Source organism: Girardinichthys multiradiatus, chromosome 11 (genome assembly GCF_021462225.1).
Source record: "Girardinichthys multiradiatus isolate DD_20200921_A chromosome 11, DD_fGirMul_XY1, whole genome shotgun sequence".
NCBI classification, from domain to species: domain Eukaryota; kingdom Metazoa; phylum Chordata; class Actinopteri; order Cyprinodontiformes; family Goodeidae; genus Girardinichthys; species Girardinichthys multiradiatus.
In genome coordinates, this window is record NC_061804.1 from 35,090,193 (window position 1) to 35,114,047 (window position 23,855).

A 23,855-nucleotide genomic window follows, 5' to 3' on the forward strand; every position below is an offset into this window, starting at 1 on the left:
TCCACCTGGGAATTCTAAGGTGTTCCCAGGCCAGAAGGGTTACATAATCTAGGTTGTTCTAAAAGTTCTAGGTTGGCCTCAGGGTCTCCTTTTTGAGGGACAGGCCTTCAAAACCTCAAAAATGTTCTATCCAGAACATTTTGATCAAGTCCCTGAACTACTTCAGTTAATTACAAATGATGTGGAGAAGCAGGAGATTCTGTGTGCCCCTAGCAAATAGCCATGCCCCTGTTGCACTATTGTTTATTTGCCTTGATATCTATGGCATATGAAAAGCAGCTTTACTAAAATTATGTTACAGAATTGCCTTTCTATGCATCTGATACTGAAATGTATCGGAAAAATAGAAAGCATTGCAACTTGGAGATGTAATGTGTACGACACATATGTGCTGCTGCTACTCAACTGTTGCAGCAGTGACCTAATAATGTTACCTGAATTCATCATCTGCTGTGTACTCATAGACCCAAGATTCACTCACCTCAGCATAAAAAATGCTGGAAGTGGCTCCAACAGGAGAGCTGCATGACCTTTTTCTAAATAATTCAATAAGAAAAAGATGTTTTCACAAAATATGCTTAATTTCTTCACATTTACATTGGGGCAGCATGATATTTGGACAACAAACTGCTATATTATTTTTAATCTTTAATGATCCACATTGTCTTCACTCTTCGTTTTCATCCTTGATGTCCCCACCACTCCTTGACCATAGCATCTTGGTTGCTAAGGTCTATACCAACCAAGTGGCAAAATATATTATAGGCAAGAAGAGTTTGAAAACAGGGCACCTGAAATACTGTAACCTGCCAAATATTGTTTCTTATTCTAAACAATGACATTACAAAGACAATTACAAATTGTTATGATTTACTTCTCTAATTGCGACCAAACTAAAATGTGTTTTTGGGTAAGAGACCCTATGAACTATCTCCACCCTATGGAGAGGGAAGGTAAATCAAGGCAGTCCTGTTTCTCCACTTGCAGCAGCAGGCAAAACCCTAATCTGTCTGCCCATCTTCCTCTCTATCTTATCAGTCGTGAAAAAGACACCAAGATTCTTGAACTCCTCCACTTGAGGCAGTAACTGACCCCCTGACCTGGAGGGAGCAGTCCACCTATCTCTGGTTAAGAAACAGGACCTCAGATTTAGAAGAACCGACTTTTATCTCAGCCTCTTCACACTCATCTGAGAACCTTTCCAGTGAACGCTTACAGTCATTGACTGACGTTTCCAATTGAACCCATCATCTCCAATAAGCAGAGACACTAAGGTTCCTGAAATAGTCAACCTTCTATCCATGACTGCACCTTGAGATCCTATCCATAAACAACATAAACAGGATTGATACCATAAGGTGTAGTCCAACATGCACTGGGAACAATCTTGACTTTGTGCCAAGAATGCATACACAGCTTTTGCTTTGGAGATACAAGGACCAAATAGGTTCCACATTCTCCTGCAGCAACCCCTACAAACTAGTTTGCATAGTCTACTAGGAATTATTCATATTGCAGGCCATTCTTTGTCAGAAATTTGTTGTATGAAGGATTATCACTAACAAAAGCAAACACACCAGTTTTTCTGCGATTCTCCAAAGTGTGCTGTGGTTTTCATCAGTTTGACAGCTATCTTCTTGTCAGACAGTTGAGCATCATTTGCCAGGGATTACGTGTCTGCATGGATCAATAGTTTAAAATGACATTTTGCAAAAGAGCTTGAAGTAAAAAGAGAAGATAAACCACTTGACAAAAAAGAAGAGAGTGCACCACTTAGAAGCCTCTGGATTTGGCCCAGTTAGCTGTCCACAGTGTAGTGGTGCTGGGAGGGGGGAGGAGTGTTTCAGCTGGGAAGATGAAAGATGCCATGAGAAAATGTTGGGCATTAGAGTGAACTCATTTTCTGAATCACATCCAGCCACATTAATACACATTTACTTCCCTAAAAGCATTTCATCTGCTGTAGTTTAGTGTCACACACTCAGAGACAGAGCAGGAACGCAACCTGATCTCAGATGTTGCAGCGTTGTGTGCGATCAATAGCTGAGCCCGGCATTAAATTCCCAAAAATCAATCATTGTTAGGAGTTGATTTAGACCTTGTGGTAAAGGCAGCTTTTAACTATAATGATAGACAGTGACACAAGAGCAGCTAACCTCTTCAAATGACTTTTTTTTTTTTGTTTAACTTAGAAATAAAACATAATGGCAATATTAACACATGTTGGTGTTATAAGCACTTGCTTAATACAGTATGTGTAGGACAATGGTGTTTCTCAACTCAGTGTGAGGTCAGAACAACTGCTCCAACCCAATGTGACATAACAAAACTGTAATTAGTCTGCAAAAGCAAAACTTTTACTACTTTTCACATTTATTAACTTTTTTCTCCATAAGCCATCTTTCTTTCACCTTTCAACATACCAAATGGTACAATCAGCAGTAATTTTGATTGTAGGACATGACAGAGAGACATAATGTTAGAAATCTGGTCATTTATGCTCCAGTGTGGGCTCCTGAAGGTGTGGAAGTGTTGTGCAGTGAGGATGACGACATCCATCCTTTCAGGGTTCAAAAGTCACTCATCTCTTCCTGTTTCACAGGACACAGACTTGCATGAGCTCGCACAGAAGAAGTCAAGCGGCCATGACTTCCCCAAAACTGTCCATGTTTGACTCTGCTCTCCTGTGACATCTGCCTGTGCCCGTTTTGCACCAGAACCTCATTAACCTTGTCCGAGGCTTAATATGGAAGCGGGACTTGCTGTCATCAGTTAACAGCGGACAGCAATGGCCTTCAGCATGAATCAAGAACAAAAAGAACAGGGTGGTGGGGGTGGGAGGGCATACTGGAAAGAGGCATAATCTAAGAAATAAGCTTCAGATGTGGGTAAAAATACATTAGAATTTTTGGAAATGGCATCAGTGCCCCAGTTTCAGCAAAACAAAACTCACAATACAGTACTTCGTAAAAGAATTGAAACCTTTTGAACGTTTCAACATTTTGTCCTGTCAACAGCACAAATGTCAATAGATTTTATTGGGATTTTATGTGATAGACCAATAAAGATCTGAACTTGTGTTTAGCCCCCCAGAGTCAATACTTCGTAGAACCACCTTTTGCTGCAGGCTTGTTGGGATATGTCTCTACCAACTTTTCCCATCTAGAGACTGAAAATAGCTCAGACTCAGAGTAATTTTGGATCTATGTCTCAAAAAATATTTTGTGCTAGACTTACATTCTAACATGTGAATATACATTTTTTAAATAATTTAAATGATTTATGGCAATATGCTGTTCATGTTTCCTTTCACACATAGCGTTTTCCATGTACGCCTGGAAAACAGTTATGGTCTTGTCTGCCTAGAGCACCTTTTTCCACCTTTGCTGATTCCTCTAAATGCCTTGTGGCAAACAGCAAACTGGAACTTTGTGTGGATCTCTTTCAACAATGGCTTTCTTCTTAACACTTTTCCATAGAGGCCAGATTTATGGAGTCTGTGACAAATGCCTTTTCACCAGATTCTTCCACCTGAGCTGTGGTTCACTGCAGCTCCTCCAGAGTCACCATGGACCGCTTGGCTGCTTCTGTGACTAATATTATCTTTGTCCACTGGTCAGTATAAATGGACAGCCATTTCTCAACAGAAGTGTGTGCGAAAAGTTTTTAGTCGTTCACTTGGCTCTGTGATGGACTGTGACCTGTCCAGTTTGGACCCCGCTTCTCGCCTATTGATTGCTGGAATTAGATACTGACCCCCAACCCCTACAACCTTGAAAAAGATTAAGTAGGTAAAGATAATGGAGGAATAGATCTCTGATCAATATTTTTTAATAATGTAGTGGAGGGAGAAAAATATGAGGATGATGACAAACCGGGCATAATTTACAAAAATATCAGACAGTATTGTCAAAATAGACTGACCATCTCTCCATGAGAGAGATGCGTGCATGTGTGCGCTAATTGCAGCAAGTAAGAATTTGTGTCTTTGGACAAGAGAAAAGCAATCAATTGTTCTGCTCACTGGCATCTCTCTGCAGATTCTCTGCGTGGACAGTGGTTAACAGTTTCAGCAGCGTGTGCTTTTATTAGAAACTGACTCAACTCCACCATAGTGATGTCAGCCATGTGTACTTGTAGCCTGCAGCTGTATTCAGAGGAATTATATATCTGCAGATCATGCACAGACTTCTTTTTAGCTCAGTACACATGTCAGGAGTGATTGATGAGTTCCATACTAAAGGGTGAAGTAGCATTTTTCAGATTTCATGTAAGATGCTGTTGTGTTGTTCAAAAAGCAGTTTTATAAACCAGTGTGTTGCATCATTTTATAGACTTCAAATCAGGTCTAGTTACAGTGCAAATACAAGACAAACACATTTAGAGATGTGATTAGAACAGTTTGCTCTAATGTCTTTTGGTATGAAATATCTTTAGAAAACATTATTTGGCTTAGTAACAGGTTTTCTCTGGCTTTTTAAGGCTTGGTCTGGATGGTTTTTGTTTTGTAGGAAACATTTTAAGGTGACATTTCAGAGAATATTTACTACATGCAGCAGGAAGTGCAGTCATTAGAACAAGTCTAGAATGCCATGTAAGATTAGCAGAAACCTAAGAGGGCAGCGGCAAAACCACTCAGTTCCTCTTTACTTTGTACTTCTGCGTCAGGTGTGTCACATACTTCTCTACAGTAAGCACACTACATGCTCGGTCCTGTTTCTTAAAAGCTGGTATACTCGTTAAATGCTGTTTTAGATTAATGAAGATCTGATCGAAGGCCTCACGTGTGACTATAGGTGAGCAAATGAATGACCTGCTATTTCAATGTATGGACTTAATGAATAAACCTCTGCAGAGAAAGTTAGTTTTCATGATTTTTTTTTACCAAGATAACTGAAACCACAGAAAACATAGATAGGCTTCTGCTTTATTTAGCTACTGGTTAGAAACGTTTCAGGAACCAAAAGATCGGAAAGCATATTATTCAAGCAGAACTATCTGATGATTGATGAAGCTCTATGACAGCTTAATTCTAAAGCTACACCCCATGTTGAGATGTATTTAGAAATTCAGGTTTTCATCATTTTTTTATGTTTCTTTAGTAGAATTAAGTTTAGGGTTCCAAATATGTGTTTCTTTTGATTATTAGTGCAGATATGCACTTTCTCGACAGCTGCTTTTTTCAGCCCTGATCCTTCAGACTTCCTTCTTCAACACAGGTTTTTAAAGTAATAGCTCATTAACACCCTTCTGCTGATCTTGATGCCCTGCTGAGTAAGCAATCCACCCATTTAATTCTGGTGTGTTGGAGCAGGGACACATCATGACATGCAGAATCAGGCGTCTACAACAGTCGGTTAAGTTTAGTTTTTATTTTTGAGCTGCATATGCATGGTAGAAAGAAAGTAAAGATACCGTATAAATAATCTGGTTCTCACCAGGTTCTAGAGTTACATAAACATAACCTTAAGTGTACAAAACTACACAACACAGATTCAACCATGTCAATATTTAGTAGAAAAACATGATGCCAAACATTGAAACGTTTACTGTAAAATGTGAGTGCACCCCTAGCCTTCTAGTATGTTCAAGAAACAAACAACCAGAATTTAAAGAGTGTACTTTCTTTTTTTGCCAGTGTCTACATTTAAAATATGACAGCATTTTTTACATTTATTTTAAACCCTATTTGTACCTTCATATTTATTTTAATGGCAATTGTTTACACAAATTATGGAGATACATGGTTATAAAATGCTCATGTATAACTTTTTTTTTCAGTTTCATATCATCCTAAAACTTTGTACTACACTGTTCCCAATTAGTTTGGTTCTGATCCCTGTTTGGGCCAGTTAGACATCTTAGACAGAAAGTAGTATGAAAAAAATTACTTGATTGAAAAATCTTGGTTGTCGAAGAGGGTACCCTGATGGGTACAAATTGATATATGGTTGGTATGAAATGTCTCCCTTTGGAACCCAAAGTAGTCTTCTCCAAAATGACCAAAGCTGTAAAAGGACAAAGTTGCTGAATGGGTTGTAATTATCTTCCCCCCAAAACATTTAAGATTAAGATGCGAAATATTGTTCACCAACATAACAAACAAAGTTTATTTGGAGCGTTCATATTTATCTTTAAATGCAGTTCATACATTAATAATATCCATTGTAGGGCCAAACAGTGTTCTGTTACCATTAAATGTAAAACAAATTCATAAACTTTGCCAAGACCTACAGCATGCGCTGTGGCGGTTCGCAGCCGAGTGTGAAGCAGCTGGGATGAAGATCAGCTCCTCCAAGTCCGAGACCATGGTTCTCGACCAGAAAAGGGTGGCTTGTCCTCTTCAGGTTGGAGGGGAGTTCCTGCCTCAAGTGGAGGAGTTCAAGTATCTCGGTGTCTTGTTCACGAGTGAGGGAAGAATGGAGCGGGAGATCGACAGACGGATCAGTGCAGCTGCTCCAGTAATGGGGGCACTGTGCCGGTCCGTTGTGGTGAAGAGAAAACTGAGCCGAAAAGCGAAGCTCTCAATTTACCGGTCGGTCTACGTTCCTACCCTCACCTATGGCCATGAACTTTGGGTCATGACCGAAAGAACGAGATCCTGGATACAAGCGGCTGAAATGAGCTTCCTCCGTAGCATTGCCGGGCACTCCCTTAGAGATAGGGTGAGGAGCTCGGCCATCCGGGAGGGGCTCGGAGTAGAGCCGCTGCTCCTCCACATCGAGAGGAGCCAGTTGAGGTGGACGCCTTCCTAGGGAAATGATTCAGGCACGTCCCACTGGGAGGAATCCCAGGGGACGCCCCAGGACACGCTGGAGAGACTACAGGGGTTGGACAATGAAACTGAAACACCTGGTTTTAGACCACAATAATTTATTAGTATGGTGTAGGGCCTCCTTTTGTGGCCAATACAGCGTCAGTTCGTCTTGGGAATGACATATACAAGTCCTGCACAGTGGTCAAAGGGATTTTAAGCCATTCTTCTTGCAGGATAGTGGCCAGGTCACTACGTGATACTGGTGGAGGAAAACGTTTCCTGACTCGCTCCTCCAAAACACCCCAAAGTGGCTCAATAATATTTAGATCTGGTGACTGTGCAGGCCAAGGGAGATGTTCAACTTCACTTTCATGTTCATCAAACCAATCTTTCACCAGTCTTGCTGTGTGTATTGGTGCATTGTCATCCTGATACACGGCACCGCCTTCAGGATACAATGTTTGAACCATTGGATGCACATGGTCCTCAGGAATGGTTCGGTAGTCCTTGACAGTGACACGCCCATCTAGCACAAGTATTGGGCCAAGGGAATGCCGTGATATGGCAGCCCAAACCATCACTCTGGGCATGCAACAGTCTGGGTGGTACGCTTCTTTGGGGCTTCTCCACACCGTAACTCTCCCGGATGTGGCGAAAACAGTAAAGGTGGACTCATCAGAGAACAATATATGTTTCACATTGTCCACAGCCCAAGATTTGCGCTCCTTGCACCATTGAAACCGACGTTTGGCATTGGCATGAGTGACCAAAGGTGTGGCTATAGCAGCCTGGCCGTGTATATTGACCCTGTGGAGCTCCCGACGGACAGTTCTGGTGGAAACAGGAGAGTTGAGGTGCACATTTAATTCTGCCGTGATTTGGGCAGCCGTGGTTTTATGTTTTTTGGATACAATCCGGGTTAGCACCCGAACATCCCCTTCAGACAGCTTCCTCTTGCGTCCACAGTTAATCCTGTTGGATGTGGTTCGTCCTTCTTGGTGGTATGCTGACATTACCCTGGATACCGTGGCTCTTGATACATCACAAAGACTTGCTGTTTTGGTCACAGATGCGCCAGCAAGATGTGCACCAACAATTTGTCCTCTTTTGAACTCTGGTATGTCACCCATAATGTTGTGTGCATTTCAATATTTTGAGCAAAACTGTGCTCTTACCCTGCTAATTGAACCTTCACGCTCTGCTCTTACTGGTGCAATGTGCAATCAATGAAGACTGGCTACCAGGCTGGTCCAATTTAGCCATGAAACCTCCCACACTAAAATGACAGGTGTTTCAGTTTCATTGTCCAACTACGAGTACAAAATCATAAAACTAGAACTAAAGTATAACAGGAAGAAGATTTTTAGCCTTTTAACTCTTGCACAGATGTTTTTTTTTACATCACTTCTACAGAATAAACTGCACAACTTGAACTTTCAAATGCCCCCTTAAAGTAGGGAAACAAATAGGTTTTAGACATATTTTATTAATCCAAACATCAAAGAAATTTCCCAAGAAATATTAAAAGCAATTTAACCCATTTTCTATCTCTCCATCTGACAATAAATTAATTAATCAATCATTTAAACCATTTGACCATTTAAACATTTAAAAACCAAAAGTAAAATTTCAAAAACAACCCTAAAACATACAGGCAGCCAGTGCTGGGAAGACAATATTGGAGAAATATGCTCATGTTTTCTCTTACCAGTCAGCAGACGGGCACAATTGAAGACCAGTGTTGTCCATCCGAGTATAGAAAGAGTTGGAGCAGTCCATTCTAGAAGTACCAAAACAGTGAATTACCCTTTCAAGGGCACTATGGGGTAGATAGGGCTACCTTAAGTAGTAGAAGCATGACTGGACCACTGCACTAACCTGTTTATCAAATTTAAAGCAGTTATCGAAAATTACCCCAAGATTCCTGACAGCAATTGCACTGCTACACTCTGAAGTCAGTTTCCCCAGAAACTATCAACTCAGTCTTATTTCCATTCAAGTAAAGGAAATTAAGCTCCATCCAAGTTTTAACATCCTTTAAATAGTTTAACAGGTTACCTACTGACTGACTTCCAGTGGAAGACAGAGTTGCACATCATCTGCAAAACAATGGAAAGACAGGTAATACTGTCTAAAGATGGACCCCAGAGGAAGCAGATAAAAGGAGAACAGAATGGCTTCTAAGATGGAGCCTTGAGGAACACCACAATTCAGAGGAGCCTTACAGGAGGAAAACTGATCTAGCCCATTGGAGAAGCTTATGCCAGACAAGTAGGAGCAAAACCAGTTCAAGTCTCCACCTTCAAACCAACCAACTGGTCCAGACGTGATACAAAAAAATCTTTATACCAAATTAGAGATTCAAAAAGAGATTCTTTGAGGGCTATCTGTCTTAATCTTTCTTTCCAAAACAACAAACTTGTTCACTACCTTTATTATACCTGCCACATGACACTTGTTACATTTTTTACACAAAAGCTTCTCTTTCACTAAAATACAACATTAGAATATATTTTGAGCATCTTTTTCCTTTCTTGTTTGTTTGTGTTATCTTCCTTGTGATCATTACTACCAAACAAAACTCAGGTCACTGACTCTAACATCATCAGTTGTGAACCTGATGTCTCAGTGAAGTGAACAGGGTCATATTGAAGCTGTGGTGGAGTCGAAACCACAAGGAAGGGATGCTTCAAACAGACCATTGTAAAAACAAACACCGGTTCAAGGGTGTTGGACGATGAGGATGTCCAAGTTGAGTGCAGGGTCTGTTGTTGGTTGGAGTGTTTCTGGCCAACACTGGAAGTTTTGTTTTTGTGTTTGTGATTTTTGAGCAAGAATAAAAAAACTGCTGCCAAAAATGTGCTCCCACTTCTAGACTTGGATGCTTTTAACAACCCTGTGAAACGTGCAGAATATGCTGCAGTGTATCATTGCACACTGGTAGAAATTGAATGAGTCTGCACTGGTAATGCTGTTTGAGAACATCTGAGAGCTCCTCGTGAGAAACGTGAGTGGGTTTTCAACCTCAGGAGCCTTGGCTTCATATTGACGGAGCACAGTGCCTGCTCTGTGTGAACTAATGCTCGCCGGTCAGATGGCAAACCACACATTATAGGAAGTTCCTTTGATCGACAAGGGGAGAGAAGCCTGGATCAGTAAAAGGTCCCAAACAACATGTTCTATGTAATTCATTGTTTTCTATAGAAATATTATTAATCTGATGTCAGGACTAGAAACATTAAAGCTTTTAGCCATATAGGCTGTGACCGCAGCGCACAGTGAACACGGTCAGCCAAAATGTGGGCTGCACAGTGGCCGGAGGGTGTTGTATAGATGGTGAAATTTATATCACAGAGGCCCACGGTCTAGCAGACAGTAAAGCTGATCGAGGGGTATAAATCAAAGCTAACAGTGCATATCATCTGAACACATGATCCAAATGGTCAAACAGCATGGCAACATCATGCTGTGGTGATGATTTTCTTCAACAGAGACAGGAAAGCTGGTCAAAGCTGCTATTAGGAGGACTGAGCTATTTAGACATATGCAATGTCTAAATTGATCCAATGGAGAAAGAACACAGATAAATCTAGACAGACGGTTACACTGGATGTTTTATGGATTTAGGGGTGTGAGTAAAGAGACTGAGAATAAATGCACAACAAACACTTCAGTTTTATTTGTGAAAACGTTTGGAAACCCACATGCTGTTTTCATTTCACTTCCCTTTCACATAATTATGCACTAGTTTGTGTTGGTCTTTGACATATATGCTGGAAAATACATTAAAGTTTGTGGTTTTAAGGTGGCCACATGTGAAAAGGTTCACAGGGAATTAATGATTTTGCAAAGCTGTATCTGTATATTGTAACTGGGAATCATTCATTTCTTGTGAACAAATAATGCAAAGTGTCAAGAACTGAAATCAAACATAAACTGCTCTCCAGAAACTAGGAACCATCCAGTCTTTAATGGCAATTCATTGAAAAATTAAAACACATATCAATGCGTTTTCTGACTGTGTGGGAATAGAGAGCGTGTTTAAGTAGGCACAAAGATTTCTTGTCACTTCCTCTTTTCACTCTGTTATTTTTATTTATCTCTGAGTTTATTTGTAGGTGTTTGCACATATTGTGAGGACATGTATACTTTATCACGTTCGTAGGAGTTTCCTTCATTTTGAAAACAAATACAAGTCACATTAAGTTCTCAAACTGAAGCTACAAACTCATTTAAGAAGATATCTCCCTGATATGCTGTCCTGTCAGGTGACAGAAACACAGCTGGCTGCGTGTGCATGTCTTGCTTTTGCTGGTAGCTACTCTGCACCTCTGCACCTTCTCTATACGGCTGCTAACAAGAGGAAGATGCATGTGAAAAAGCCAGACAGGAAGAAGCTTTGTACCTTAGTGACAGTGACAAAAGGTTTCAGCTTGAGCTGATTGACGTAAGTTTGGTTGAAGACAGTGCAGGGGTTATAAATGATGACAGAACCAGGCTCCTCTTTATCAAATGCACAACCCATTTTTAGGGTAAGTTGCTGCTAAAACCTCTAAGGAGTTTTGTTAAAAAAGGGAAGCTCACTGTTTTGTGATTGGTTGCACAATTATGTGGGTTTTAAATGACTCTATCAAAAATACCAAAATTTACATGGATCTGAATTAGTGTTTGTGCTTTTTCAGAATTTGGTTGGGGAGTAAAAAGTGTTTGTTTGTGTGTTAGCATATGTGGTGGAGCGAGGCGGTTTGCACTTATTTTTCTTGTGTGCTGGCACACTGTCAATGAGCCAGGAAGGGCCCCCTCCCCTGTTTTAATAGGGGCTATTGTGAGCATGTGCTGAGTTTTAAGTTTGAACTATTTAGGGAAACCTCAGAACGGAAAGTGACTAAAGGAAAGAATAATAATGAGAAAACAGAGGAACGGAGTATTACACCACAATAAAACACATGTCAGAGCTGCTTGCTGGGTTATTGTTGGCCTTCGATGCTTGTTTATCTTTTTTACAAAGCCTTCTTGGGAACTCGCAAACATTATGTTCTATTCTATTACATTTTATTGGGATTTTATGTAATAGACCAACACAAAGTAGTTAATAGTTGTGAAGTGGAAGGGAAATGGAAATATGGTTTTTACAAGTTATTAGAAGTAATAATCTGAAAGTATGCCATACATTTGTTTTTAATCCACTTTACTCTTGCATCCCTTAACTAAATTTAGTGCAAGAAATCTCCATCACCTAGCTATTAAATAGACCTTCATCAATACTAAGGAACAAAGCAGACAAGTGAGGGATAAAGTTGGTGAAAAGTTTAAAGCAGGATTAGGTTATAAAACAATATCCAAAGCTTTGAACACCTCGATGCACTGGTCATTTCATCATTTAAAAATGGACACAACTGGCACAACTAAAATCAACCGAGATATGGCCTTCCACATAAATTGACAAGGTGGGCAGGATGAACATTTTATAGAGAAGCAGTAATTCTGCAGCTCGTCCAGAGTTAGCTGGCTTTTATGGAGGTCATTGTTGAAAGAAAGCCACAAGAAGTCCGGTTTGCAGCTTACCACAAGCCATGTAGTAAAAACATCAAGTAGATGGAAGAAGGTGCTGTGGTCAGACCAAAATGTAACTTTTTTTTACATGCAAACCATTATGTGTGGTGGCGAACTAACAATGCCCATTGCTGCGAAAACACCATGCCCATAGTTGAACATGGTGGTGGCTGAATCATACTGTGGGGATGCTTTTCTTTAACAGAGACAGGGAAGCTGGTTAGAGTGGATAGAAAGATGGATGGAGCTATGTACAGGGCAAAACAGAGAGGAAAGCCTGTTAAAGAATTCAGACCAGTGCAGAGGTTTACCTTCCAACAGGATGACAATGCTAAACATATAGCTAGAGCTACAAACGAGTGATTTAGGTTGTGTTAGAATGGCCTAGTTAAAGTTCAATTCAAAAGTTAAATTGAAAATCTGTGGTTAGACTTGAACATTAATGTTTACAGAAACTAAAGGGGGCTGAAAACAAAAATACACGAAACATTTCAATTATGTGGCACTTTGTATTGGTCTATCACATAAATTGAGATACAACACATTGAAGTTTGTAGTTATACCATGACAAAATGTGTAAAGTTCAAGGGATGTGAATACTATTGCAAAGCCAGTGGAAAATGTGTCAGTTAAGGTAACAATACTGCAGGTTGGGGATGAAGAGTAAGAGGCTAAAACAGTATTTTTTCCACTTGCAGAGTCCTTCTTATAACTTTTGTTTTATAACTTTTTATAACTTTACAACTTTTTAAACTTTTTAATATTTATTTTCTTTAATTTGCACTACTTGCTTGCACTGTTTTGTTTTGTTCTGTTCTGTTTTATTTTGAATATTTTGTTGCACCCATGTGGAGCAATGACAAATAAAGAATTCTATTCTATTCTATTCTATTTCTTTTTGTATTTTTTCACACAGGTGGTCTATGGATGACAGCTGCAGGCACTGGGCAGTGCTCACCAGTGGATGCCATGTTTGACATTTTGATACAGACAGCACCTCTCTGAAACAGAGGGCATAGAGATAGGCTCCAGTGATGATCCTCGTATGTTTAACTCAAACTAAATGGTCATCTGCACAAGTGGATGGACTCCTCCGACTAACAGTGCGGTTTCCCTTCCGTCTTCATCATTCTCACTCAAGAAGTCATTGACGAAGTGTGGCATCCCACAGAGGCGCCTATGAGAGCCCAGAGGTCGAGAGAGTTCATCCATCTTAAGTGGTGTGAATGAGAAAATAATAGTTGCTTTCACTTAGCTGGGTTTTTCCTTTTCACACTCAGGATCCCAGTTTCACACCAGCACCCCAGACACCAAGATAGCAAGTTAGCTGTCGACAGCAGAAAGCTCCAGGGAGGAGATTGTTAGATTAGTTTTGATTTCTCATTCACCATGCAGTCCGACGACCTCTTCATCCGCAAGTTTCGCCGTCAGAATGTGCGCCCTCCCCTCGCCACTGTCAATTTTGACCCCAAACGGGAAGCGGGAGTGGTGGAGTGGCCTCCCAGGAGGCCCGGCGACGGTGCTGATGTGGACTGCAGCCTCACTCCAAGCCGTGTGGGGTTGAATCTGCGGTCAGTGGGGCGGGGCCACATCATGCAAAGAAGCAACAGTGATGTAACCCTGGGAGACTTGGACTCGTCTGGGAAAACAGGAGGGAAAGTAATCCGAGCAGTTGGTGAGAAAGTGGGTATGGGGACTCAGGGAGACTCAAGTGTTCATCTGCACAGGGAGTATGGCAGCCTATCGTCACTGGAGAGACAAACTCTAACTCAGGAGCCGAGTGGAGAGAACCGGGGGCCCCTGAGTCCAAGTGCTCTCCGCTTTAAAGACCCTTTTTTGCTTTTAGGATTGGAGGGCAACCCTCCAGAGCCTGATGGGTTCTTCCGAGATCTGTCCAGGTCCATTGGAGACTCCCCAAAACCTGCTAAGCCACCGAAGCCTGAAGGTCTTAGTAAAAAGTCCAAACCTACACCCCCTCAAATCCTTCAACAAGGCCCTTACGAGCACCTCGGAGGCGGAGCGTGGGTGAGGAACTTTGCCCACTACGATGTTCAGAGCATCCTGTTCGACCTCACAGAGGTTGCGACAAACAGGGACAGCATCGGACGCAAGAAGAACATCACCTCGGGGGCTTCGGCTGCCTCCCAGCTCCGCCCCCTTGCCCAGTCCACACCTGCCTCACCAGCACTGGGAGGAGGAGGCAGCGGAGGGAACACTGATGACCAGGAGCAGTCATTGCTTCTGGACGAAGGTGATGGCAACGATAATGAGCTGCTCCTCAGCTGTCCACACTTCCGCAATGAGACAGGAGGAGAGGAGCAGGTGGGCCTGGGTCGGTCGCCTGGCAGGAGGGAGTTCTGGTCGAGTCTGCGGACCCCTAATGATGCAGTGTCTGTCCTGGAGGAGCCCAGGGAGAGCAATATCCAGCTGCAGGGGAAAAGCAACTACTTCATAGAGCACGCAGATCTGGGAGCGCATTACTATCGCAAATATTTCTACCTGAAAGGTATGTAAGACACTGCAGTGTTGTTGAGGAGCTTTAAGTTTATCTGGTTTGGTTAAGGACTCAAAATCAGTAACAACATGGGGAAGTGTGCAGCAATTAAGAGCCAGCCAAATTTGTTACCCCTAGTAAAGATCTGTTTTAAAATCCTCTGTTGTTGCAGTAGCATGATCTAATATTGAAGGATTTTAGAAAAAAAAAATTAACCCACACTGTTTGATGTTTCATGAGGATGCCGATGAAGGCCGCAAGCCGAAATGCTTTGGTCTTTCAATAAGGTCGATTCCTCAGTATTTCAAGTGTTGCTGGAGTCTTCACTTCACCAGAACTGTAAACCCAAAATCTGCTTGGGGTGTGAATAATTTTGGGCGTAACTGTATCAGGATAATTCGGAGCTAAACAGTACTTGTTTTTTATTCTATAGTTCTCTCATGGTTAATGAAATATTGTTTCTTGCTTAGTGCTTTTATATAAATAAAGTACTTTGATGTTGTTCATGTTAAATTCTTGTGCACATACTCTCCCTCGGGTCTTGCTAAAACTAGCCTGTGTGTTTAAATATTTAGTTTTTAGTCAAGAAGATACGGGATACAGAAGTTTCTTCTGTTAGTATGTGAAAGTATTCGATGAGGATGTGTGAAAAATTAAAGGTTTTACTACTTCTTTATTTAATAAGGTTTTTCATGTATATATTTATGTGTTTCAGGTATTTTTACTGCCTGCATTTTTAGAATAAGTGGTTTTATTTGTAAGTTGTTTGTGTTGCGACAATTTTACCCAGATGGTTCAGTATTTGACAAATTGTTTTATATTTTGTATTGTTATCGCCATCATTTTAGTTGCTACACCTGGAAAATATCTTTTTGTTAATTTAACATCATAGTAGTACTCAGTACTCAGTGATACCTCCATCTCATACTTTTTGTGCTACGAGTGATATTTTGATTTCCCTCACTGTGCCCGTGCTCTTTAACTGTGATTTTCTTACAGAACACCAGAACTTCTTTGGGATTGACGATCGCCTTGGCCCAGTGGCCATCAGCTTCCGCCGAGATGAGAAAGAGGGATCCAGTGGAGCTCAGTATAATTATAGAATCATCTTCCGCACCACTGAGGTAAACTTTCTCATTTTGTACCCCCACCCCAACAGCTCTCCTCGAGTTAAGAGGTTGTAAAACTAATTTGCTGGATCCGCTCCTCAGATGAAGACACTGCGAGGCTCCATCCTGGAGGAGTCTGTGCCCTCCGCTGCTCGCCACACAACCCCGAGGGGTCTGTCCCCCAAGAGGCTGCTGGAGTTTATCATGCCTGAGCTCAACCTGCACTGCCTCCGCTTGGCTTCGAACTCCCCAAAGGTCCGGGACACGCTGCTCAAGCTGGACGAACAGGGGGTGAGTAACGCCACAGCTGGGATACCAGAGACTGCTGCGAGGGACTGTCAGACAACCTGAGAGACGGTTTTTAAACATTGAAGACATTTTATGTTTATGTCATGTCAAAGTCTACATGCAAGGTTAGAACTTTACATACAGGCATCTCATTCATTTTTGCCTTTAGTTATTTTGTTTTCAGGGAGAAATGAATGTGCAAGAAAAAATTTTGATACATTTTTAAATTACAATTTAGTGCAAAATGTAATGTGGTTTTTATTATATTAACTCAGGCTTTAAATTATAAATTACAGGCTCATATATATACATACACCCACATTTTTAATTGCATCAATAAGCTTCTGGCTTCATTCTGTCTTGGGTGTTCATTTAAATGGGTTGGTTTTCTGGCATAGACCCAGCTGTAAGCATTGTTTACACAATTTTCTTCAATGAGATTGAGGTTGGGGGCCATTCCTAGCTTTTTCTGTTCCAAAACCAGTTAAATTTGTATCTGGGACCATGGTCCTGCCAGAACAGTTAACTGTAGCATGGGTTTCAACTATCTTAATGTTGATTTGAAATAAAGTTGAAAACATTTCAGGCACTCGTCCATCTTTTTCATTTTTTTTTAATCCATTTTCAGCAATGCACCAGTAGCAGTGAAACAGTGACTTAGTATGATGCTAACAACACCATGCTTAACAACTAGATCTGTAAAGTTTTTTTGTCACTGTGCCCAAATAGCTCAGTCCTCCCCCTCATCAGACCATAAAACCAGCTCTTCAAAAGATTTATGTCTTGTCCATGTGGACAGCTACAAATTTAAATCGAGCTTAAAGGTGTGGATTGGAGAGAGTGGTTTCTTTCTTGGTGTGTTCTCTCTCAGTCCATGGTGAAGAAAACTTGATTTACTGTTGACAGTCACACAGGTGATCCAAAACCTTCTAGATCATTGCAGGCCTGAGCCTTTGTGGTTCCTTGCTTGTTCCTGATCATTCTAACTCATTTCTTTTCATTTTAGGGTGACAGTTTCCTAAACACACATCTCAACTGGTTTTCGAATGGATAAAATAGGTTACTATAAAACAACTAGAATAGGCTGAGCTTAACCCTATTTAAAATGCATAGACTTTCCTTATTACTTGGGGCGATTAAATAAATCGATCTAAAATTCAGAGAAGTTATTTGTTGATTGTTGATCTTTTTCCTGGGTTATACATAATACATAATTTAAACCCTTCAATTAATATGATATTCATGCCAGTGATTAGTGTACTGTATATAAACTTCTAACTGGACCACTAAACCAATCATTTGTCAACCAAAAGAGCTGGTAGAACTTTGGTGTTTGTTTTATGAGAAGATGTTGATGCATTTATTGTATCTTTGGAGACCGGATAACCCTGGTGCGTAATTAAGTAGTATGCACAGGTGCCATGCGCTGCGGAGGCTTGTCTGCTTTTAATTGTGTTTTGATGGAGATTATGTATTTTACTTGAATAGTTTCTGTTTTGTTTGTTTGTTTAATAAGTCGATGTAAATGGGCAGGGTTGTGCGTTCACTCGCTGAGCGAAATTTCCCTGTTGGGATGATAAAGTATTTGTTCTTCAAAATGAAGTCATTTCAATTTCACCTTTTCTTTTTAACATTCAAAGGTTCTTAAAATCTAAATTAGCTAAATTTGTCACAAAAGCCTATACTATTGTTACCTGTTTTTTTATTTTCTTTAAGTCTTTTATTCTGAATGTAAAATCTTGAGACCAGTTTTATCAGATTTCAAGATTATTTTATGCCTGTTCTTTGAATAACAGAAGTTGACAAAAAAGTGAAAGTACTGACCGAACTAAAGGCAGCTTGAACCTTTTGTGCTGCATTTGTTTAAGTAAGAAGCATTATAAAGGGTTTTGTGTATTTATTTGAAAACGTGCAAATAATAAAGAAATGCTCTCTTTCAAATAATGTTAGTCTGTTTTAAAGGAATCCAAATTAGAATGAGCCAAAAGATAAGGTTGAGTCTATTGCAGAAGCATGTAAATCTGAATCTGTGTTAAAGTGTTTGGACCTCTCTCTTTTCTGTGCAGCTGAATTTTCAGAGGAAGGTTGGAGTAATGTACTGCCGGACCGGACAGAGCTCCGAGGAGGACATGTACAACAACGAGAGCTCCGGGCCAGCGTTCGAGGAGTTCCTGGATCTGCTCGGAGAGCGGGTGCGGCTGAAGGGCTGGGAGAAATACCGAGCTCAGCTGGATAACAAGAGTGAGCTGCTCTCACACTCGTGCTGCCCCCCCGATCTATTAGCTGCATCTCACTTTGTCGCAGTGGCGGTATCCAAAGGGCATCAGTGTCCCACTGAAAGGCTGAGATAACTCCTATCTCGCCTCATGTAATCTGAGTAATGAGTGAGAAACAGCGCAGTCATTGCTGATTATGTCCAAGCTTTCTTCTCTTCAGATTTCAGCTGGGCTGTTGCAGTTTGTGTTTTCATCTTGGAGATGATGACTGACTGCTCACCCTGTCTGTTTCTGTGTTTTTGTACGATTACAGCTGACTCTACTGGAACACATTCCCTCTACACACGCTATCAGGACTATGAGATCATGTTTCATGTGTCCACCATGCTTCCCTATACAGCCAACAACACGCAGCAGGTGAGATAAGCCTAACAGAGATCAGACAAATTTTGGGGATTATGGTTTATAACCTTAAATTCAGTTTATGAGAAAATTTGAATATGGCAGAAGACCAATAGAAAAGGATTTATATTACAGAAATGTCATGTTATGGCCCACACACTCATGCATGTAGTCGTTGACATCCTCCAGAGGTGAAAGCCACAAAGGTGGAAAGTTGAGTGGAAGAAAAAAAATTGTAGTGGAAAAAATGTCCTTGGGCAACACATAGACATATTTTCCGATCAAACAACCTGTTTGTATTAGAAACCTTCTTTAAATTGATTTTGGGTAATATTTAAATTTTCATGTAGAAACTGAAATTTTTGGTTTTCATTAACTCTAAGCCATAGTCCTCTAAATTAGTAGAAATAAATGCTTGTATCTATCCCTTTGTCTGTGTAATAAATGTATTTGACTTTCACTTTGAATTGAATTACTAAAATAAGCTTTTCAACCATAATGTAATTTATAGAAATAAATCTGCATATTTTTCTGACTCCTTTTTATATTGCAGCATAATTGTTCCTGTCAGTCATTTAGGTTTCATAGAATTACTCTCATGTCTTTACAACATTCCATCGGTGTCTGTGCAGACTTCTCTGTTCAGACTGTCTTGCTTTGCCAGATGCATTAGAAAAGCCTCTGAAACAAGCATAAATAAGTTCCTGCCGCCCAGTCTTCACTCCCACCTTCATGGTTTTTACTGTTGCCTCACAGGCAGCGTGCTTCCTGTTCAGATATGTGTGCAACCTGTGGTTTAAGCCTGTTTGCTGTCATTTACAAAGGAACTGGAAATTTCATCCTCATATAGATTAAAAGCTTTGTTATTCAACATAAAAAAATATAAATAGGTTGACCAAGTAAACCCACAGTTTAAATATAAGACAAATTTCATTTGTTTTTGTTTTTTTATATTCAAATAATAAAACCCCTTTATTTGATTTTGTCTTTATCGATAAGACATTATTTAAAATAGACATATCAAGTCTTAATGTTATGTGTCTGTTTGTGACTTGTGAGGTCAAAGTACAACAGTAATACCAATTCATTTTCTCTGCTGATAGAATAACCAATAACCTGGATTATGGCTGCCTGATTATCATATAAATAAGGGGAGCAAATTTGGATAGAAAAATACCTTATTTCGAGGCACAGCTGAACCGAGCGAGTTTGATTCACTGCACTGAGGGATCACATCTCTTTGGGTTAGAAAAAGGGAGAGTTTGCTCCTCCCCCAGTAAAAATTTGGGGAGCAGTTGCTCCACTTACTCCATTGTTCATGTGAATGTTTTAAATTGGGATGGATTTAAAAAAAAGATAGTAAATAGTTGGTGCATGTTTTTGTAATTGGATTTTATAATCAGAAGCTACAATAAGGAAGAGGTTGATAGAATTTTTGAAAATACAAAAATATTGTTTTGATACACAAGGCATTGTTCATTTGTGTGGTCAAAGAGCAAATGAGAAGAAATTTAAATTGTGTTTTACTTTCCTTATAGATTTAAAAAAATATGAAATCTAAAATCACCAGCAAAAGGAAACAAAAAGTCCTTTTTCCCAAGTTTTCTCCACATCTTAACGGACACTAAATAAATTGTGCATTCCCCAGTGATATCACAGCCCTGGCCATGTATGCAAATACTGTTTTCAATATGGTGCTCACATACAATAAAAAATGCATCTTTTCTTAAAAATGTTTCCTTGCTCTAAGTTAATTTTGTAGATAAAATTCTTGTCAGTGAGTCAGTCAGTCATTTTCTATACCGTTTCTCCCATAGTGATAAAATTCTTGTATTTCTGCAAATTATTTTATGTTTTTTAATTATTTTAAATCAGAAAACAAAAAGCTCATACATTTTTCACAGCAAAAAAAAAGAAAAGCGACTCAACAAAAATCAAATAACCACAGAAAATCCAGTTACCAAAGCATGCATGGATCATTGGTAAATGGTTGAGTTTGGAACAAATATCCTTAACCTTGTATATTTATACATTTATGATCAATTCTATGGTCAAACTGTGAAGACTGAGCATAGCTAGCACTAGTTTGCGGCAACCTATAAAGCAACTAAAAGACTAATGTTAACTGGAGTAAATAAACTGGTTCTCTAGTTTAAACTGAACTCATTAACAGAACCCAGTAACATTATTATTATTCTACAGCATAATTTTACCATCTTACTATTCTTCTAATTACTTTTAATTTCATCCTGAGCTTCAGTAAAATCAGACTGTAGTTTAGTTGAAAATGGCGCTTGTTGGGTTGTTTATTCAACAGCCAAATAAACTCGGTCATAACTTTTCACCCAAGGTTGGTCAGGTTTTGACGGAGACCCAAATGCAGCAAGGTAGCAAGAAGCTAATTAGAAAAAAGTATTTTCATAAAAAAAACACATCCTAGATCTGAATGAATGAAATATTCTCATTGAATACTTTGTTCTGTACAAAGTTGAATGTGCTGACAACAAAATCACACAAAAATCATCAATGGAAATCAAATTTATTAACCAATGGAGGCCTGGATTTGGAGTCACACACAAAATTAAAGTGGAAAAAAACACTACAGGCTGATCCAACTTTGATGTAATGTCCTTAAAACAAGTCAAAATGAGGCTCAGTATTGTGTGTGGCCTCCATGTGTCTGTATGACCTCCCTACAACGCCTGGTCATGCTCCTGATGAGACGGTGGATGGTCTCCTGAGGGATCTCCTCCCAGACCTGGACTAAAGCATCCACCAACTCCTGGACAGTCTGTGGTGGATGGAGCAAGACATGATGTCCCAGATGTGCTCAATCAGATTCAGGTCTGGGGAACGGGCGGGCCAGTCCATAGCTTCAAGGTCTTCATCTTGCAGGAACTGCTGACACACTCCAGCCACATGAGGTCTAGCATTGTCCTGCATTAGGAGGAACCCAGGGCCAACCGTACCAGCATATGGTCTCACAAGGGGTCTGAGGATCTCATCGTGGTACCTAATGGCAGTCAGGCTACCTCTGGCGAGCACATGGAGGGCTGCGCGGTCCTCCAAAGAAATGCCACCCCACACCATTACTGACCCACTGCCAAACTGGTCATGCTGAAGGATGTTGGAGGCAGCAGATCACTCTCCACGGTGTCTCTAGACTCTGTCACGTCTGTCACATGTGCTCAGTGTGAACCTGCTTACATCTGCGAAGATCACAGGGCGCCAGTGGCAAATTTGCCAATCCTGGTGTTCTCTGGCAAATGCCAAGCGTCCTGCACGGTGTTGGGCTGTGAGCACAACCCCCATTTGTGGACGTCGGGCCCTCATACCATCCTCATGGAGTCGGTTTCTAACCGTTTGTGCAGACACATGCACATTTGTGGCCTGCTGGAGGTCATTTTGCAGGGCTCTGGCAGTGCTCCTCCTGTTCCTCCGTGCACAAAGGCAGAGGTAGCGGTCCTGCTGCTGGGTTGTTGCCCTCCTACGGCCTCCTCCACGTCTCCTGGTGTACTGGCCTGTCTCCTGGTAGCGCCTCCAGGCTCTGGACACTACGCTGACAGACACAGCAAACCTTCTTGCCACAGCTCGCATTGATGTGCCATCCTGGATGAGCTGCACTACCTGAGCCACTTGTGTGGGTTGTAGAGTCCGTCTCATGCTACCACGAGTGTGAAAGCACCACCAACATTCAAAAGTGACCAAAACATCAGCCAGAAAGCATAGGTACTGAGAAGTGGTCTGTGGTCCCCACCTGCAGAACCACTCCTTTATTGAGTGTGTCTTGCTAATCGCCAAAGATTTCCCCCTGTTGTCTTTTCCATTTGCACAACAGAATGTGAAATTGATTGTCAATCAGTGTTGCTTCCTAAGTGGACAGTTTGATTTCACAGAAGTTTGATTTACTTGGAGTTATATCGTGTTGTTTAAGGATTCCCTTTATTTTTTTGAGCAGTGTACACATAAGTGCAAAACTACAGTGGGCATAATACAAACGATTAATTAGCTAATTATATTACAGTCTCAGATTGAGCAGAATGCCTAATGATAAAAAAGAAGCAAAAAATCACACAAAAGAGAGATGACACTCATATGTGTCTAAAATTAAAAAAATGAAGAGCTTTATTTAAAATAAACAAAACATTTCATATTTCAGACATAAACATGAACCTGATTTTAGATTAACAAGTATAAGTGATTTATAAAATAAATACAGGTATTTTGCCACTGGTTTTATGTGTGGTTTGTCAAACACACATAAAAAGAAAAGTTTAAAAATGTCAACATGAGCGTACTAAAAAAAAAAAACAAATACTAATAAAAAACATTTTCAAAAAATTATAAAATGCAATAAATTCTATTGACCATTTTCAGTTACATCTCTTTCATTTTATGGGGGAGCAGAAAAGAAATACAGTCTTTCCAAATTCTGAGAATATCTTCTATTACCGCCACCAACTGTTGTAGTTTTCCCTCTAAACTATGTGACGGCGAGCGTTTGATGCATTCAGTCGGCCACGGTGACAAATCCTATAGTTTGCGATCCTTCAGCAGGCTCTGTTTTTAAGTGTTTGACCCTCAAATGTCTGGTGATACCAGTCTGTCAGTGTGAACTCCAATTTATTTGTAAAATTTGCAAAGTCTGTAAAAGTTGTGTAGTGTGTTCTTGGTTTAAGTTGCATGCAGAGCACCAGCAACCTCAATTTATTGAGCTAAAGTGCAAATAAATTATGGTCAACCAAAAGGGAACCCAGCAGGTTTTTGTGTGTAGCAGACGTAATGTCAAGACCACTCTAGGCGTCCAATATCTTATCTTGGCTTAATAAAACTAACTGGTGCTGGGAACCAAATATGAACTTTTTTCTTAAGTTAAGTGAGTTATACATTGTTAATGAGATATCTATTGACCAAGAGCAATTCTGGAGTACAGATATCAGAAGCTAAACTTTGTGGAGAAATACAAATTATTTCCCAGTATGGATCCAATAAGTTTGTTTTGTAAAACATGGTTACCATTATTGTATAAAGTAGGA

General features: G+C 40.3%; 1 protein-coding gene across 4 annotated transcripts in view; it reads left to right on the forward strand.

Annotated features, from left to right (window-relative positions):
• The window catches only part of zmp:0000001168 (signal-induced proliferation-associated protein 1), a 53,916-nt gene that overhangs the window by 9,423 nt on the left and 20,638 nt on the right, over positions 1–23,855 (forward strand). For all 4 annotated transcript variants that reach the window (XM_047378789.1, XM_047378788.1, XM_047378791.1 and 1 more), the window contains 5 exons: positions 13,227–14,816; positions 15,804–15,928; positions 16,016–16,204; positions 18,268–18,442; positions 18,731–18,834. In XM_047378789.1, the coding sequence (XP_047234745.1) occupies positions 13,700–14,816; positions 15,804–15,928; positions 16,016–16,204; positions 18,268–18,442; positions 18,731–18,834 (1,710 nt within the window). In that variant the 5' untranslated portion in view covers positions 13,227–13,699. The remainder of the gene's footprint in view (positions 1–13,226; positions 14,817–15,803; positions 15,929–16,015; positions 16,205–18,267; positions 18,443–18,730; positions 18,835–23,855) is intronic.